The following is a 19,878-nucleotide window of genomic DNA, read 5'->3' as shown; positions in this document are numbered from 1 at the left end:
ATGCTTATGCTTGCCGAAGCAGTTAGCATCAGCTTTCATCTCATGTTAAGAGTAAATAGAACAACTAAAATCCAAGAATTTGGCAACGCGATTTTCTGGAATGTTAACGATCTTCTGAGATTGACAATTTTGAAGTCCATTTGCACTTGGAGCCTATTATTTAAATTGCCAACATGACATTTCCAATAGATACAGAAGAATAATCCAAGGTAGCCGTAGAAATGACTTACGCGTAACACATCCAAAGTGGCAAAATCGACCGATTAACAATTGGTTGCACAGATTCCAAAATTGTAGTAAAAGCAGATTCTTAATTACGTACAAATGCAGCATATATATTACGGGGAAATTTACAAAACAAGCCAAAAAAATTAGGCATTTTTCAACTTTAACCCCTCAAATTTTTTTCTTTCAACATTAGCCAAATCACCAAATTGTGGACGAAATTACCCTCCTCATTCTCACGTTTCCCTCAAGCAAATTCCTTCCCCTCTCACCAAAATCTCATCACCGGAACTTCTATAGATTGTCGGCGGCGGCGTAGATCGGCAGCGGAGGAAGTTGTTGGCACTTGAAAGAAGCTAAATCACGTTGAAAATCTTCGGAGATCTCCAAAATCAAAGAAAAAATTTGAAAACCGTAGGTGAGTTGTTATTGCCGTTTTTCTTGTTGTTGTTGTTGTTGTTGTTGTTGTTGTTGTTGTTGTTTGGGATGTTGTTGTTGCTTGGGTTGTTGTTGTTGTTTGGGATGTTGTTGTTGTTTGGGATGTTGTTGTTGTTGGTGGTGTTTTAATGGCGGTGGTGGGTGAGATGCATGTGGGAAAGGGAAGAGAAGAGAAAGGGCAGGGGAAGCCAACTCGCTCGCGCGAGGGCGTGGCGTCGCGCGCGCAGCGCGCATCTCGCGTGCGACATGCGCATGTCGCGCGCACATCTCGCGTGCGGCGTGCGCACCTCGCGCGCGCGTGATGGGCATGCCGCGCGCATCTCGTGTGCGACATGCGCATGTCGCGCGCGAGGTGCGCGCGTCGTTCGCACCTCGCGCGCGACATGCGCCTGTCGCATGCGAGATGCGCACGCGCCCTCGCGCGAGCGAGTTGCGCGTAGGCTCGCGCGAGGGAAGCCAAGCGCGCGCGAGTTGCGTGCAGGCAAGCAGCTCGCGCGCGCACTTGGCTTCCCTCGTGCGAGCCTGTCGCACCAAGAGGCAGCACCTCTTGGTGCGACAGTTGGTGCCCGTCGCACCAAGAGGTGCTGCCTCTTGGTGCGACAGTTGGTGCCCGTCGCACCAAGAGGCAGCACCTCTTGGTGCGACAGTTGGTGCCCGTCGCACCAAGAGGCAGTGCGCAGTGTTGCCTTAATTTTTTTTCTTTTGTTCATAATTTTTTAATGTGTGATACTTTTAACTTGTACCAGATAAATGGGCAAATCAAAATTAGCATTGCATAACCCACCCGGACCGATTAAAGAACCGGGAATGATGAAGATACCTTATGTTGATCACTTCCCTGGGCGTATCACAAGTATGTGCAAATTAGATGTCGTTGTTAATGCCATCCGGGAAAAATTAACAAGGCAACAGTTGAAGCTGTTCAAAGACGATATATTTGGGCATTTCCTACAGTGCCGGAGCTATCCGTTCAGTGGCGTGATTGTGCACAATATATTGCTTCGGCAAGTGTCACATGGCGATGGAAGTGAAAAAGATGAGTTATGGTTTCAAGTTGGCGACCATTTGATACGGCTATCGATTGGAGAGTGGTGCCTAGTAACGGGACTTTGCTATGGCGAAAAAGTATTCCTGACGAAGCATAAAACAAATCATAGGTTACTTAATAAGTACTTTGGAGGCAGGATTCGCGATATAAATCTTGGCCAGTTCGAGGAAATATTTATGAACTTACGCTTCAAGACTATGAATGACATCGATGCGCTAAAAATTGCCATGTTTTACTTTGCTGATAGAGTGCTACACGGAAGAAAGGATCATTGTCAAATCAATTTCAATTTACTTAATGAGGTAGATGACATAAATTATTTTCGAAGTATTCCGTGGGGTCGTTTGTCATGGGAAACAATATATAAAAGCATTGATAATGTATTGAACGGCAAAGCCAAAAAATTTAAGAAGGCAAGCGCAGAAAATCCATTGCATAGAATTGAGAAATACAACTTTTACGGCTTTACATCGGCAGTGCATGTGAGTGAAGAAGTTTTTTTTATAATTTAGTTTTGTTATAATAAATATTTAATGACACGTTTTTTTACTTCATATCTTTCCTTGTTGAAGGCATGGATTTTTGAAGCGATCGAAGGACTACCATTAGAGTGGGTGGAGAAAATTAAGAGGAAGGGTGCTCGGATCGTGCGATGGAAACCTAGTAAAAATGAATATGCAGTACATTTATGTTGATGAAATGAAGTATACAATTTTGGATTTACTCCGTCTCATCGTAAGCTTCGAAATGATATATTATACGCCTAAAACGGACACATGTAGCCCAAGTTATTACTTTCGGAAAATAACTTAAATTTAGTGAGACAGACAGTGGGACAGGTGCCTGTCTCACATAAAACCAGCAGATTTATGTGAGACAGGCGCCTGTCCCACTTGCCTGTCTCACATAAAACCAGTGGTAACAAGTGAGACAGGCGCCTGTCCCACTTGCCTGTCTCACATAAAACCAGTGGTAACAAGTGAGACAGGCGCCTGTCCCACCTGCCTGTCTCACATAAAACCAGTGGTAACAAGTGAGACAGGCGCCTGTCCCACCTGCCTGTCTCACATAAAATCAGTGGTAACAAGTGAGACAGGCGCCTGTCCCACCTGCCTGTCTCACATAAAACCAGTGGTAACAAGTGAGACAGGCGCCTGTCTCACACGCCTGTCCCACTTGCCTGTCGCACATATTTTGGTGAGACAGGCAAGTGAGACAGGTGCCTGTCTCACTTGTTCTGGGCTTCTGTTTTACTCGATTTGCAGGGGTTTCAATCATTAATTTTCATTTCTCAACTCAAACTAACTACTTTAACAAGTCACATTGTTTTGTTAATGAAAAATAACAACATTTGCAATAAAAACTCACTTCAATTTCGAATTCAAATGATAAAATCAATAGATTAAAAGTTTAGGTTATGGTAAGAGTATAAACTAACCTTAAGAAGCTCTCCAATTGATAATTATATCTTCAATTATGTAATACTTGTTTGATGAAATTTGCTAATTTATTGAGAGTAATGGAGTTTGTTGAGTGATGAAATTTGTTAAGTTGAAAAGGAAAGAGTGGTGGAAGTGCTGGAATTGAAAAGGGAAAGTGGCATGCCTTTGTAAATTTGATGAAAATGATGAGGGTAATGTAGTCCAAAAATAAGGTGTTTGGCTAGTTATGATAGAAAAAAGTTGGAGGGGTTAAAGTTGAAAAATGCCTAATTTTTTTGGCTATTTTTATAAATTTCCCTATATTACGAACAAAATCAATAACGTTGATTGAGTTCAATGAAGCAGCGTCTACGGAATCAGACAATCGTTGTCTGATTATCACATACAACTTGCCGCATTCACCAGGCAATCGATTCTTTTACCAACAAACTCACATCATTCATTAATGAGAATGCAATATGAGCAACGTTCTTGATCAAGCAAACATGTTCTCTATAAATAACGATAATACCTGAGTGGGTCAAGTCACACAAACATAATTCATATTAATTGCAAGTAGCTAGCTAGAATGGCGATGATACTATTAGAGAACAAACTAGTGTTGGCGGCAATTCTAGTTTTGGGAGTATGGGCTCCTCAATCCTGGTCCCGCACGCTCAATGATGCCACAATGAATGAAAGACACGAAATGTGGATGGCTCAATATGGACGTGTGTACAGAGATAATGCAGAGAAGGAGATGCGTTTCAAGATATTCAAGGAGAACGTGGAGTACATTGCATCCTTTAACAATAAGGCAAGGAACAAGCCTTACAAGCTAGGCATAAACGAGTTTGCAGACCAAACCAATGAGGAATTCCGGGCTCCGCGTAACGGATACAAAAGGCGGCTCCCCAGTGTTAGATCCTCAGAGACGACGGATGTATCATTTAGGTATGAAAATGCGTCAGTGCCAGCCAGCATTGATTGGAGAAAGAAAGGAGCTGTTACCGGTGTTAAGGACCAAGGCCAATGTGGTAATTATAATCAAATAACGATTTAATTATTATATGATCGATTCATGTTTTAGTAATTGGCTTGTGACTTTTTTTTTTTTCTTTTTTTGCCCTTTTGGGCTATACGGGAATGGCCGGGATATAGGATGTTGCTGGGCATTTTCTGCTGTTGCGGCTATGGAAGGTATTAACCATATCACAACCAGAAAATTGACATCCCTTTCAGAGCAAGAACTGGTTGATTGTGACACGAGCGGCGAAGACCAAGGCTGTGAGGGAGGTCTTATGGATGATGCTTTTGAATTCATCATTAGTAACAAAGGCCTTGCAACCGAAGCCAAATACCCATACAAGGCATCCGATGGAAGTTGCAACAAAAAGGAAGCAAATCCTTCCGCAGCCAAGATCAGTGGCTACGAAGACGTGCCTTCAAACAACGAGGCAGCTCTTATGAAGGCTGTGGCTAATCAACCAGTGTCGGTTGCCATTGACGCAAGCGGATCCGATTTCCAGTTTTACTCGAGCGGTGTATTTACGGGACAGTGCGGAACTGAACTAGATCATGGTGTTACAGCTGTTGGGTACGGGACAGCTGATGATGGAACTAAGTATTGGCTTGTCAAGAATTCATGGGGCACCACCTGGGGCGAAAATGGATACATAAGGATGCAAAGAGATATTGATGCCAAAGAAGGTCTCTGTGGCATTGCCATGCAAGCTTCCTATCCAACAGCTTAACTGATTGCAACCACACACACGCACACATACTAATAGTAATTGAAGCTGAATATATAATTAATTATCTCGTTTTTATTTATGTATTTGGTCATTCATGTGTTCTAAATTATGTGTGGTGAGCAATTCGTGCCCTGCAGCTCTGTGCTTGTCGTTCTTGATATTGTGTAAATGCTCTATGAATGTATACAATTAAAACCTTCAGAACCTTTGAAATTGATTTTGTAATATAACAGGTCATCTAAATGCAGAAAATGTAAATGACATATTATATAGGTAAACAAATATTTTCCACAAGTTATTTATGTGAACTTATAAACTATATATCATACAATTTTCACCCTGAAGTTTAAGTTTTATGACATGTCATCTATGTGCTGAATCTATAAATGACATGGCATACAAGTTTCTGTACATTGTATGAGATGTCATCTATAAGATTAAATTATAAAGGAGAAATCACACAACTTCAATTCTGAAGTAATATTATTGTGCCATGCAATCTATCTCTAATTATATAAAAGATGAGTAATTATCTAATGTGCTCATCTTATAGCGAGCATGTGGCTGCATAGCTTAAATACTATTCATAGAAAATTATAGAATTCGGTACGAATCAGGATCCTCTCCTGATCTGATCTTCATTTGAGCAAATTATGTTAATATGATTGGTGGTTAATAAATTAAAAAGGAAAAATAGTTAAATCATAATCATCCACTAATAGTAAACACACACGTGGCACAAGATCTGTAAAAGATTAGGAGCGCTCAGATCAAGAAAGGATCATGATCCGTTAAAGTACGCACTATATCATTTTCTTATAAAAATACCATGACATTTATATATTTTAGATATTTACTAACGATTGCATCTATGTGATAATCTTTTGAATGACATGACATACATATAAAATGTTTATTTATTACTATAACTTTGAATATTTGGTAATTAACGAAATAATATAACAATATACTTTTAATTTAACCTAATTCAATTTGTACTGATTATAATCTAGTGCCATACCCCTACTAGAACACGAATGGTTAGACGGAGAAAACTACTTTGGTATAATTACAAGAATTCGCCCGGAAACTTCACTATCATAATTTTGATCCTGCCTTCCGTTACATTACAATTTACAAACACCGAAATTCTCAAAGCAGCGACTAACTACTAGCGCATTCAAACAAACTATCAGCGATAAAAACAACCGAGCAAGAAACAGAGAGACAAGACATAAGAGTTACAAAACTAGAATAGAAACAAACAACAGCCTTGCTGCAACAAGACAGATGTTAGCTAGAAAAAAACTAGAGTAGAAGACCTCCAAACTCCAAAGTCAACATCGATCCCGCAATGCCAAATCATCACGTACGTCCTCAATTAAAATTACCTTCAACCTGACGGGCACTCCTGGAAATTCCAGGTTGCTTTAATTTTAATTTTCCACCAAATATATATATATATATATATATATATGCGTTCATTACGATGGAAATGCGTGAAGTATATACACACACGCGCGTTCATTGCAATGAGGATCATGTTTAAGGGAACGAAGTCAGCTTCTGTATATATATATGTATATATCGAGAGAGACCTGAATGGAGCACTTATATACTTCCTCCAATCATGCTAAAAGCGACTGCCTCATAATTATCTGAACTCGTTCAACGTCTAAATTAAAAAATAATGGCCAAATACTTTCTTATAGTTGTGTTGATAATTTCGGGGTCATGTGCATCTCAAGCGACGTACCGTACATTCGATGAAGGTTCAATTGCTGAAAAGTTCGAGCAATGGAAAGCACAATACGGACGCACCTATAAGGAAAGCGCAGAGAACAGCAAGCGTTTTGAGATATTCAAGGACAATCTGGTTGCCGTTGAGAGATTCAACAATGCAGCGATAGGGAATCGGAGTTACACGCTACGCTTGAATAAGTTTGCTGACTTAACTCCCCAAGAATTCATTGCTTCGCATACTGGCTTCAAAATGTCCGATCACTCGAGCTCACTAAAAGCCAACGGCACTCCATTTCTATACAAGAGTTCACAAGTGCCACCTAGCGTGAATTGGATAGAAAAAGGAGCGGTTACCCCCGTGAAATACCAAGGCCAATGTGGTAAGTGAATCGCCCAATTTCTCTGCATTTTGATAAATTTATATCATGTTGCTTTTTGTAATTAAGATAAATAAAAATTGAAAAAATAATTCAACACTCGATGCAAAAAAACTGCTAATGCACCGATGCTGATATTTTATGGTCAAGATTTACTTTTTTTTTGATATTTTTATTTATCAATCACTAATTACATGATTGTATTTACTCAAATAAAAGATCAAATTATTAAAAAAAAAAATTGTCTAAAAATTTGAAATTTAGAATTGAAGACGTCATTGCATTGTGGAATTCTTATTACATTTATTGATTACTATTTACTAAACATTTGTCTTTTTTTTTAATATATATGGATATAGCTTGTTGCTGGGCATTTTCAGCTGTGGCAGCCGTAGAAGGTATTAATGCGATTAAAATTAATAGGCTAGTCTCATTGTCTGAGCAACAACTTGTGGATTGTGCAACAAATGACAATAACAACGGCTGCTATGGCGGTTTCATGGATGATGCCTTCAAATACATTATTCAAAATAAAGGAATTACAAATGATGCAGTTTACTCATATGAAGGAATGAGTACTGGAATTTGTGACAGCATTAAGGCAGAAGATCATGCTGCCCAGATTACAAATTATGAAGATGTGCCACCTAATGATGAAGAGAGCTTGTTGCAGGCTGTGGCGAACCAGCCAGTCTCAGTTGCAATTGATGCCAGTGCATTACAATTCTACTCCGGTGGTGTTTTCAACGGCTTTTGTGAGACCTTTCTCAACCACGGGGTTACTGCCGTTGGGTATGGAACAAGTGAAGAAGGAATCAAGTATTGGTTAATCAAGAACTCGTGGGGACAGGATTGGGGTGAAGATGGATACTTTAGGCTACAGAGAGATATTGATCAACCTCAGGGTCAATGTGGCATTGCCATGTTTGCTTCCTTTCCAGTTAGTAAGGAATCAGCTCAACCTTCATCCGCTGATAAGTCTTCAGCATGCTTAAGTGCTGATTTTTCTACAGCTGCTATATTATGCATCCTGTATACGTGGGGATATTTACCATTAAATAGATTTTCGTTTTTTAGTTAAATTATTTCAGAATTTATGATATTTCATATTGATATATTCTCCATGTACGCTACTTTTATTTTACTGTCTACAAATGCAAACAACAAGAATAACTGAAGACGATTGTTGAGTAGAGTTTAGTTAACTGTTTGATGCAAGTAAACAAGTGTTCGACGAAATGTCTGGAAAAAAGAAATGCTCACTAACTCTCATGAACAACCAATGATCAAGCGCCTGACTCAGCAAGATGAACGTAGTGGATCATCATAGGCAAATGAGGAACTGTCCTTGCAAAGGACAGCCACTCTTAATTAGTTAGATTAAACTGTAATTGTCATAGTATCACTCACCACGAGCAATGATAGATAGCCACTTCTAACCCCACTTTAATCCCATAAAATACCAAACTTTAATGGATATCCTTAAAATTTGAATTAATGACAAAGTTGTTCAAAAAAAAAACTTGGTGCATATAAGTTTTCCAGTCACCACAGCTGTGTCGCGTACTAGAATTTACTTAAAAAATGAGGCAAAAGGTAGTATAAATTATAGCCAAAAAAAGACTATCTTGTAAAGTTCTTGTTGAAAATCAATGCAGTAGAAGGTTGCATCATTCTTTTTTCTATTCTTATTTTTTATTTTCTTTCATTTACTACATATTTCAAGGATAGCAATAACAATATGAGAATTTCATTTACCCAATAAAATGATAAAAGATAATTTTACAAGACGGCTACCCGAATAGTATTTCTCCTTTTCAACAATTAGTTAAAAGGTGAAGTGTTATTATTGTTATTCTGATGGAGTTTACTTGTAATATAAATAATAAAGTATACATCTAAACAAGTTTGTAAAAACTACTGGCAACCCCAATAGTATTTCTCGTTTTCACCAATAAGAGATTTAGTTAAAAAGTTAAGTGTTATTATTGTTATTCTGATGGAATTTACTCCTAATTTAAATAAAAATGTATACATTTAAACAAAATTTGTAAAAGTAATATCACCTAAAAAAAATAAAATTCAGTCATTCTTATAAACGAATGCCTTACGCCCGATTAATTTCTACGGATGGGAAAATTATATAATCGATAATAGCAATTAAGTTGTTCTAATATTCTCCAAAACTTGAAGATATTTTTCGCATGTATAGGATATGTATTTCTTCCTATTCTTTGTCCGATTGTCCACTCTCTACAACTTTATAAATCCTTTTAGTTTCTAAATATAAGAGAATGATAAACATTGGACTAAATATTGTTTGGCCGAATATTTTCTCCAACTGTGAAGAAATTTTTCTGAGTGATTTCCTATCAATCAAATCTCTCTCCCCTCGCCGCATGATCATTTAGAAATCCCAATAGTCTTCCGAAATAAACCAAATCAGTGAATCTTCAAAGATATTTATCTGTTTCCAAGAATCCCACCATTTGGCTTTGCTGAAATCTAAAATATCACGGATGAAAAGATATCATGCCATCTCCATTCACTATATATAAGTGGTGTAATTAACTCTACTCGTCACCTCACTTCTTCGTGACTTATCGCAGTATCAAGTAAAAGCAACTGCTAAAAACATCTTCCATATTAAAATCATGGACGTAACTTTTGATAAGACTTTTATCATGCTGATTATTATGCTGACTTGGGCATCTCTTGTCATGTCTCGCACGTTGCATGAAGATTCCATCAGTGCAAAACACGAGCTATGGATGGCTCGGTCTGCTCGCACTTACAAGAACCAGGCGGAAAAGGCAATGCGGTTCAAGATTTTCAAGAAAAATTTTAGATTCATCGAGAAATTTAACAGAGAAGGAAATCAGACGTACAAGTTAAGCCTCAATGAATTTGCAGACTTAACTGACGAAGAGTTTATTGCCTCCCACACTGGATACAAAATGCCCACTCGTAATATTTCAAATCAATCACAATCATACGCAAATAATTGGTTCGGTTATCCTGACTCAAGGCGTCGATTACCACGAAGCATTGATTGGAGGGCCAGAGGAGCAGTCACTCCTGTTAAAAACCAAGGCTCATGTGGTAAGTGAATTGGTCGATAATAAACCGAACGCATGCATATGTTTTTCCTTTTCTGAAAAAAAATCAGCAGCACTCTAGCTCTAGCAGAACAAGAGGAGCTGTCACACAACATTCACATCTTTGTGAACTGTGAATGTGAAATTTTAATATGTCCGTCTAATTAATGGACGTGATTCTTTTGTTTTATAGGATGTTGTTGGATATTTTCAGCCGTGGCAGCTGTGGAAGGAATCACCAAGATCAGAACGGGTAGATTAATTTCACTTTCAGAGCAACAAGTATTGGACTGCTCCGGCTCTCGAGGATGTTATGGTGGCTGGATGGATGATGCCTTCTCATATATCATACGTAGCCAGGGTCTTACTGATGAGCGTGTGTATCCGTATCAGCGGAGAGAAGGATACTGCAATTGGCAGCGGGGTGCCATGAAAGCTGCTCGAATCAGAAGTTATCAAGACGTACCAACTAGTGAGCTGGCATTGCGATACGCTGTATCAAGGCAGCCAGTTTCAGTTGCCATTGATGCCAGTTCACCGGGCTTCAGGTATTACAGTGGTGGTGTTTTCGCTGGACCTTGTGGGAACAACCTAAATCATGCTGTTACTATCGTGGGATATGGATCAAGTAATGAGGGGCCATATTGGTTAATTAAGAATTCATGGGGACAGAACTGGGGGGAGGGAGGTTTTATAAGGATGCGGAGAGATGTTGGTGGAGCAGGTCTTTGTGGTATTGCCAGAAAAGCTTCGTATCCGATTGCATAAAAAGGCTCTGAGAGCCGATAACTGCACATTTTAATCAGCTACCACTTCACCAATAAGTACCGTGTGTTTTTTTACAATTTTTTCCTTTTTTTTTTTTTTTCAGTTTCCTAGTCTAGTCGTGTACGTTGTCAAGTGTTCTAGGCTTTGAAAATGTTAGTATGTTTTTGCTAATTGGTATCGGAGAATAATAATGTAGGCTAGCTTTGAAGACCAATCAGAAATTAGAAGGGGAACCAGTGCTGAACTGCTGATTCTATTGTACGTTGACTGCAATCATCTAAATGAATCCCATTTTTTTAATGTTAAATTCTTTGTTAAGGACGAAACAACAGAGTTCAGTGCAGTGCCACGTAGTCGTTTTCGTTTTTTGTTATACTGGCCAAGTTCGCAACTTAAATTGCCGCAGCCGCCATACGCAGGGTTAAAATGTTAAATGAATCAACTCTATATAAACAATGAAACAAACGTGAACTGGCTCCCAGGACTTGAGAGCAAAAAGTGGCACGTAAATTGTTTTCAATCTTCAGTATAGCACTGAAACGCCATACAACTGTCATACTTGAAATGATTGACACTCGACAAGCCCATATAAAACAAGGTGTCCGGGCTTTAGTTTACTTGAAAAAGAGATGAAATGGTCGGTCACAAACCATAAACGTCTCCTGCTTTGCAATACGTCTGAGAAGGCAATTTCTCGCCTCGTTGATTACAGCGATGTTACATCCATTGAAAAGGTGGTTTCTCAGTTGAAACGTACTTATTTCCACTACTTGGTCTCTGGAAAATTCCCAACAGAGAGTCAAAAACTACTTCACTGCAAATGCAAACAACGTCAAGTAACAGAAGGCGATGATAACAATGTGAATTTCATTTAACTGAATACAACAGATGCCCAAATGGAACAACAAACAAAGCTTCTGATCAGGTTCAGAAGATCATCTGCGAACCACATTGAATATTAAAATTCACCTACTGAAACTGAATACAATGAGTAGTTAGGCACGCTTCCCACTATTGGGGTAGGACTTGGGACAAAGTACCCACCGTCCTTTGGCTCTTCGACGCTTCAATATTGCTCTTCCACTAGTGGTTCTCATCCGTCTGCGGAAGCCATGAGTGCGAGCTAGGGATTTTCGAGACCTATTCCGCTTAGTTTGACACAGAGCAGCCTTCCCCGCCCTCACCACCAGACCCTGGCGTTTCTCCTTTCGCACCCCAGCATTAGAATTGAAATCTAGCCCTAAGGATAGACCTGCAAATAACGTACACAGTTGAGAGCAAGCTCCAAAATTTACTTCTATGCTTTTTCTACTTCACTATTTCTCTCAAATTCAACCATCGCCAATAATGGCAGGCGCAAAATACAAGTGAAGAACCAGTTTACATAAAGAATTATATTTGTCTAAACAACTGCTTTTACAAAGAAACTAAGAAAGGTGTACTAAAATCAAAAGCCAATCCACCCCGTTTGAAAAAGAGGAAGCTTCAACACCAGCAACAAGAAAATGGTTACCTAATCTACAAACTTCAGTGTTCATTTGCCAAAGAAACATGGATATGGACTAGAACAATGAAAGCAATCACTTACTGAGCCTTACTGCTCATGCAAGATTTTGAATTTAAATTTTCTTTTCATTACACAACAACCAAATGAACGTAAAGCTCCAATTCTTTCAAATAATGGGGAAAGAGATAATCCATGCATACATAACCGTTTTAGGGGATTGCAACTACAGAATAACAATGTGTCCAAATAGCTTTTCTAGCATCCACGTATCTCAAGTGGTATTTTGGTAATATGGATCAGGTTGATTAGCATTTTGAAGCTATTTTACTGCTACTGGAAACAAAATTATTAATCTTGACAAGCTGGCAAACCAACTTGCAGTCCAATTTGTTCATTCCATTTTAGCCAGAACATCTAAAAGGTAACTTCATCAATTCCAGAATAAAAACTGCATTATTTCGCACTCTCATAAGAAAGAAATTAAACTCAATTTTAAGTTTTTAACCATTAAATATCTTAAAAGCCAGCATAATATTTCAAAAATGAACCCGAACCACATCAGTGTTGCATCATTCAGTCCAATCCAAAAACAACAAATAAAATAACATTATAAAAAAATTGATTCAATTCCAAAAATCCTCTCAAAACACCAATGCAATCCTACTACGTCAACATTTTGCCAAGAAGAAAAATACCCATGAATAAAAAAACAACAAAATTGCAATAAAAATAAAAACTTTCTGCTAACCTGAAAAAGCTGAATGAAAAGCGGAAGAACATAAAGAAGAGGAAACAAAGGAGCAGTGAAGAAGCCCAGGGCGAGATGGTGAGGAGTTGTTGCCGGCAACATTCACCGACACAGAGCTTCTTCCCGTCCGCAGAATGAGAGAAGCAGAAGGAATTCTTCGTGAGTGATGTGTGCTTTTGCTAGTAAGCCATGGTGGTGGGATTGATGTTGTTATCGACAATGAAGCCATTATTTTTCCCCCTTTTTTGAAAAGCCTTTGTTTCTCTTGGTAGCTTCTTTTTATGCTTTTCGGTTTTGTTATCCTCTTGCACAAAGTCTGTGTGTGCGCGCGCGCGTGTTAACTTGTACGTTTGAAGGCTGCTTGGCTGTCTTATCGGACTGAATCCGTATCAAAATCAAAACGGGCCAGGAACATCTATATTAACGAAAATGGGGTGTCTTTTGTATCAATTGCCAAAGCCCAATTGTAGACTCTTAGAAACAGGCTAATCCTTTTTAGAAACGATCTGGGATATACTTAGTCACTAATTAATAATCTCATAAAACCCCTATTCTGAACGCACCCACTAATTAAAGTAGTAAGATTACTCTTTTACTAATAACACTCATTTCAATTCCTCAAATAACCCTATCTTTTTCCTTCTCATTGAACCCTAAAATAATTTTGAAAAAAAAAAAAATCTCATGACCGGTAGTAACATTTGGGTAGATAATAGAACTCAATAAGCAGAAATTTTCGTAACAGTAAACAAACTTTAAAGAATAAGCCGCCATAACTAATAACCATGCACTCTTCCTTAATGAAAATAGTAAATGCCCCTTTTATTGCTAGTTATGCATGTAAGGGAAAAATATATTAATTTATGCCTCATTAGCTTAGGTTTGTTGCTTTATACTCAATTTGTTTTTTTGTTTTTTTTGAAAAATAATTGGTTTCTTAATAATAAATGGGTGTAAAGAGTTGTTATAATTTCTCTTTTATTTAATTTGGAGTTCTTTAATTTCAATCAAGGTTAAATGTGTAAATACATAGTCCTGAGGGGTGTATTTTGTAAAGAGTGGAACTTCAGGATCAATACTGAGATTTCCTTTTCGGAAGAGCCCCTAACCATTTCATCCTCGCTGTCTCTGTCTCTTCAAATTTAAGGACACATTTTCAAGGCAAAGCACCACATTCACAATGTCCGCATGTTGCTTTCAGTGCAAGCAAATCCCAATATTCACGCCAACGTTTCTCATGAAAGCCATCGACATCAAGTTCTAAGTTACAACTTGAAAATTTAACGTGTGAATTTGTTTATTATGATTATTATACATGGATATCATAAATAATACTAGAGTCTAGACATATAATGTTTTGATACAAAATTTATATAAACTATTGTGGTAAATGATATGAATCTGATCATAGTTTAAACATATTCTTAATTAAGTAGATTGAACATAAAATGTGCATCTAAACTAATTTGTAGGGATAGTTTGGGTGGGGATAATACCTTTGTCCTTCAGGAAGCTAATGATTGCACATGCTACTACTAGATTCGTGAAGAATCACACAACCAGGGCATTATTTATTATTTATATACCAATGGTAATACGATGATAATTGAAATATAGATAACGATTTGATTGTGATTGGTCTCTTATTTTATACAACAATGTTACCTAATTACTACCCACTCAAATCTCAATCGGTCAAAATTGCTTGGATATGTCTCCATGCCAATCATAAGATTTTTTATATGGCTGGTAACAATAAAATCTTTATCGGGAACCAGTCGGGGGATTATCGCTCAGTCAATAATGTTCTTGAGTTCGCTAAGCCTCATTTGGGATCCATTTGTAATAATCGTTCTTCGTATTAATCTCAAAAGCACAGCAACTGAATAAAGTGAGATCGGTCCGATTTCAAACAACCTCTTATTGTAGTAAATATTGTCACATATTATTGAAATAAAACTTGCATAATAAATTAAACGTACACACACACACTCAAACAATGATTGGACATAATTATGAATACAATTAAGGATTTTGTTGATGCGAGATTCTGGTTGCTCTCTTTCTACAATCAGGATCTCTGCTCGATCAACTCCACCTCGATCAGGATCTCTCCTCGTAAGGCTTATTCTCCAGAAGTTCCTGCATACACAGAAGTAGGTCAGAGTACGCTGGTTGTTTCCCCGATGTAAACCCTCCGACGCTCAAGTCAGAAATGAAGGTTCTGGGAACGCTAGCCACAAATCTTATGGCTTTCTTTTTAGTCTCAGTTCTTTAGAGCTTTCTTTATCTATGTTATAATGTCAAAAATTCTAACCCTTTTACATTCGTTGGCTACCTTTTTATAGGCCTCTCCCGAACTCAGACCTTCCCTCCATTCATGCTCGTTATCCTCCCGCCTCTCGAAAGTGGATGTTCCACTTCTGTAATCGTGGGTGGTTGTATGGCCTTTGTGCCTTGATTCTCGGGTTGGAGAGCACGTCTCGCCAACAGTCGTTGACCGGGTCTCCTCGACTCAAGCCTTAACTGGAATGGCTTTATGCTTCTAACAGAGGATCGGCCTCGCGGATGGTGCATTCGTGGACGAGCAGAATATTCCTGCTCCTGCTCCCCTGCTGCCAGATTCTTATAGTATATACTTGCTCGCGAGACCCTGCTACGAGATGTTTGCTTATCACAGCTGGTCTTCGCCGAAGTACACTCTGCTACCAGGTATCTGCTCGTCACGACTGGTCTCGTCGAAGTATATCCCCCAAACAGATTTCTTCTTTTTAAATGTTTTGTCAAGGAACACGATAGCAAATTGACAATGTGTTATTTCAGAGAAGAATCTCTCATCATCAAGTTTATTTCAAGAATTAATGATCCAAAAGAAATCAATGCAATGAAAGTTACGTACCATTTGCTTTGCATGTCCATTACTATAAAGTTGAAGAGATGAAGTCCAGCAAATACTGCCCGCTCATGCATATCCATGTATATGATAAAAGATCCATCAAGTTGTTATCATGGGATTAATGGTTGAATGAGAGAGGACAAACAGAAAAATCCAAGTTTAGAGTGTCGGCATTAACTTGTGGAAAAAAGAGTTTTTAAGAGTGTGGATGGATGGATATACATATAGAATGGGCCAAAACTGCAAAAGGAAGGATGTGATGTGATGTGGTGTGGTGTGGTGTGGTGTGGTGTGGTGTGATCATATATAATTGCTTCTGCAGAAAGCAACTTCTTCTTGTTAAGCAATTTTACGTGGACCTCCACCATTTTTGATGAGTTGATGCAGCAGCAGCCCATTTGGCATTTTGCCTTCTGCCAACTGTAGCCCACCATCTTCTTCCATGTTGATGTTGGTGACATATAAAATAATAATATATGCATGCATGGTTTGACCCTTTGATTTTAAAATAATACCATCGTTAGTGCCATTTCATGATCTATCTCACCCACTATATAATTATATATATAAATATCACCTTTGTCGTTGGTCCACCAGAAACCACAATTTTTTGTGCAGGAACAGTACTGGTAACGTCAATAGTTAATTTGCACGATGATCTATAATTTGCTATACTCCTTATATTTATCGCTATATATGCATGATTTTCAGAGAATTTGATTACTGTACAATTAATGTTCATTTAAAGTTAATATATTCAATGCACCTAATGCGCGAAGAATGCACAACTGTAGAAAACATTTCTCTAACTCTCGTTACTGGTGGACGATTGGTAATATATACAATCACCAGTAAATTCAGAAAATATTGTCGGATTTGATTTATAAATCCATTGAACTGAAAGGTGGATTAGCAGGCAGCAGAAAGAAAAGTTGGAACTTGACCAAAGGTACGTCCTTTTGTGCATATTTTTCTTTCTTAATTTAATTATATTTTGTCTTATCTTCTGTGAAGTTTCACGGGCCTAAGTCCCGTGAAGTTAATCTTGATAGGGCAATATGTCAACCGTGACAAATTCTGCTTTGGAATCCCCGCAAACAATTGTACGCCACAAGATTAGAAAGCAAAACAGAAAACGAAATAAAACAGCTGCATTCTAGGTCGGCCCCCTGTAACACCAGTTTGATTAATCGCATCAAATAAAGAGACATGCATTGCCTTTGAATAGATAGTTAATTAATTTGACGTGGAAACTTATAGATGATTAGCTAGGTTCATCTAATTTGGCACCTTCCTTAGTCTGTAGCATGCATCTTATTAGTTTATTTAATTTTAATACCAGGTTAAAGCAGCCGTTTTAGAATGGTAAACGGAACCACTTTCAAAACTCTTAAGCCTTCGAGTAAAGAAATTATAAAAACCAAAAGCAAGTTGGCATTATACAACAACTAGAAAATAGAACTGCGCTTCACGCGGCTTTGAAAAAAGAATTTAGTATTATCTTTTTTTCTTATTTTACACTTGATGAAACTGATAAAAAATATGAATTGATTTTTTTTAAAGATGAGGCAGCCTTATAAAAAACAAAAAAAAAACTATTAGTCAGCAATACAAATAAAGAAGTAATGCAAGATAAAGAATAAAATGAGAGAATATATTATAGAGTGATTTTATTCATTCCAATTGTGTGTGTACAAAACAAAAAGATGAGTTCTCCTTTTATAGTTACATAATCACTCCATGAAATTAATGAAAAATTATGGATCATAATTCCTTGTGAGATAGTGGGAGTTATAGGGAAGCTAAAGGTTGCTAATGAGATATAGTGGGGAGACTAAGAGATATATGTTATGAACATCTACATTTATTTTAATAAATTCATAACACTCCCCCTTGGATGTTCATTACAAAGAATATGCTTCATTAAAATCTTTACATAATTGTTATTGTGTAATAACAATCAAATTAATTATAAGAAGATGAAAAACCAAATTTAAAAAAAAAATCTCTATTTATTAGATAATAGAGAATATACAAAGATGAGAAATGGTGATGCCACATCACCTCCTCAAGTCCCAACTTTATATATATATATAGATTATTGTGACAATAAAAGTCTTTTAACTCTGAGCTGAGCTGTTTTGCGGTACAGGATTACAAGCGGAAAAATCCACAGTCGAATCATTTTGTTTGATTTTTTGATATTGAGACGAAACCCCACGTCCACATTGCCTATTGTAAAGGACTCTCGTCGAAGCTTTCCAGCATTTTCGACCCACCACACCAGTGCAGCCAAAGTGCTTTTGTTTTCTTGTTCTAGAAATTAGATAGTGCCACCGACAACTCAATATTGAACCTGGTGTTGGCAACACATCATATGTATCAAAAATGCCGTCATCATTTCCGTGATCTTAATTTTCAATTCCTTGTATTTAATTTTAAAGGAGAGTTTTTATTTGTAAATTTTATGAAATCGAAAATCATCTCTGCATATATAATTATATATAATGGCAATCTTTGTGAGAAAAATAAATCAATTCCATAGCTTAATTACGCCTTTTTCAACAAATAAACAGTTTCATATATATAGATTTATTTATAGAAATGGTAAATTTCCTCGGACTCCCTAGGGTTTAGACATCAATTTCGCATCGGTCTCCATAAATTTTCAAAAAGTAAAATGTTGTACCAAAATCTCCTCTTTAAATTATGTGGCAAATGAGGTTAATTAATTAGTAAGTAGACAATAAGATAATGTAATAAATTTTCTTGCAACTTGTAAATCCATTCACCCACTTGATTAATGACATATTACTTGTTATATTATTTCTGATAAAGACTTTGGGATGTTTAAGGTTATTTGGCTAGGTTTTATGACATCGGTAGCAAGTTTGAGCAAATTATTGAAATTATACAATAATGTTTTAGGTTGATGTAAGATATGCATTCATTTTAGGAAAGAAATTAATCAATCCCGCAAAAGAAGATTCGATGATTAGTCAAAAATAAGTTGAAAATAAATGCCAAATTCTTGTCCTAAATAAACACACAGCCAATCGAGATTCGAGATAACGAAAATGCAATATCTCATTTGTTGGGCGCATTTGGTAATTTTTGTGGCTGGCAGTGACTGATTTCAATCAACTGACTCTTCACCAAATTCACGAACAGAAACAATTTCATGTGCGCCCCGCCCCAGTCGCATTTTCCCAACAAAAAAAAAGTGTTGATCCATGGCCATTTCAGAACTCAACCGAAATGGTGGTGGTTGGCCTGCTGCGGCTGGTGGAAAAAGTGTCTGGCAGCTGACCTAAATCAAATTAAATACACGAAATATATTGGAATTATGGAATTGCTTTGTGCCGGGCCAGCAAAAATTTTGGTTTTCCGCATTTTTCTAAATTGTACGACATTTTTATCGATCCATTGTACGCACGTGTTTCAAAGAATGACGTGCTCAAGGCTATCTCTTAATAATTTCTTATGTTTATGAGATTGTGATTCTGTAAATTTTTATTTATTTTTTCTTTAACTGCGGTCCCTATGGAGCTTGTGATCATTTTTAAATTGTGAATTATCTGATTTGCAAACTCACACTTGGATGTCAATAATTTCTAGTCCAGAGAAAACGATTCTGTTCACGTGTCCAACTTGTCTCAAGTCATGAGGGCCATAATTGCCATGTAATCGAAAGTCATGCCAAAAATTAGCGTCATTTCATTGTAAATAAATGATATTAATTAATTGGACAAGCATATTCAAGAATCTTGCAATATAATCTGTTATATATTCATTATTTGCACATTTCTCTCTTCACTATCTTCCATAATTACAAGATTAAAACTTGTTAATTAA

General features: G+C 37.3%; 5 protein-coding genes across 5 annotated transcripts; 4 read left to right on the top strand and 1 right to left on the bottom strand.

Annotated features, from left to right (window-relative positions):
* Window positions 1–349: 349 nt before the first annotated feature.
* Window positions 350–2,585, top strand: LOC127900415 (uncharacterized). The gene is made up of 3 exons (XM_052435426.1): window positions 350–643; window positions 1,410–2,193; window positions 2,284–2,585. The coding sequence occupies exons 2-3, from the start codon at window positions 1,414–1,416 to the stop codon at window positions 2,404–2,406; spliced, it is 903 nt and encodes a 300-aa protein (XP_052291386.1). The 5' UTR covers window positions 350–643; window positions 1,410–1,413; the 3' UTR covers window positions 2,407–2,585.
* A 1,118-nt stretch (window positions 2,586–3,703) lies between these two features.
* Window positions 3,704–5,100, top strand: LOC102616732 (senescence-specific cysteine protease SAG39). The gene is made up of 2 exons (XM_006467603.3): window positions 3,704–4,169; window positions 4,294–5,100. The coding sequence occupies exons 1-2, from the start codon at window positions 3,722–3,724 to the stop codon at window positions 4,884–4,886; spliced, it is 1,041 nt and encodes a 346-aa protein (XP_006467666.1). The 5' UTR covers window positions 3,704–3,721; the 3' UTR covers window positions 4,887–5,100.
* Window positions 5,101–6,503: 1,403 nt separating this feature from the next.
* Window positions 6,504–8,152, top strand: LOC102619840 (zingipain-2-like). The gene is made up of 2 exons (XM_006468141.2): window positions 6,504–7,009; window positions 7,366–8,152. Exons 1-2 carry the CDS (start codon window positions 6,577–6,579, stop codon window positions 8,085–8,087), a joined length of 1,155 nt encoding a protein of 384 aa, XP_006468204.1. The 5' UTR covers window positions 6,504–6,576; the 3' UTR covers window positions 8,088–8,152.
* A 1,508-nt stretch (window positions 8,153–9,660) lies between these two features.
* Window positions 9,661–11,471, top strand: LOC102620117 (ervatamin-C-like). The gene is made up of 2 exons (XM_006468142.3): window positions 9,661–10,108; window positions 10,298–11,471. Exons 1-2 carry the CDS (start codon window positions 9,661–9,663, stop codon window positions 10,870–10,872), a joined length of 1,023 nt encoding a protein of 340 aa, XP_006468205.1. The 3' UTR covers window positions 10,873–11,471.
* Window positions 11,472–11,722: 251 nt separating this feature from the next.
* On the bottom strand, window positions 11,723–13,449 carry LOC102617030 (50S ribosomal protein L34, chloroplastic). The gene is made up of 2 exons (XM_006467604.4): window positions 13,128–13,449; window positions 11,723–12,124 (listed from the first exon to the last, which is right to left on the bottom strand). Exons 1-2 carry the CDS (start codon window positions 13,354–13,356, stop codon window positions 11,868–11,870), a joined length of 486 nt encoding a protein of 161 aa, XP_006467667.1. The 5' UTR covers window positions 13,357–13,449; the 3' UTR covers window positions 11,723–11,867.
* Between the last annotated feature and the right edge of the window lie 6,429 nt (window positions 13,450–19,878).

This window comes from Citrus sinensis, chromosome 2 (genome assembly GCF_022201045.2).
Source record: "Citrus sinensis cultivar Valencia sweet orange chromosome 2, DVS_A1.0, whole genome shotgun sequence".
Classification (NCBI taxonomy): domain Eukaryota; kingdom Viridiplantae; phylum Streptophyta; class Magnoliopsida; order Sapindales; family Rutaceae; genus Citrus; species Citrus sinensis.
Note: the sequence above shows the minus strand (reverse complement) of the source record. Positions and strands in the feature narration are given on the sequence as shown.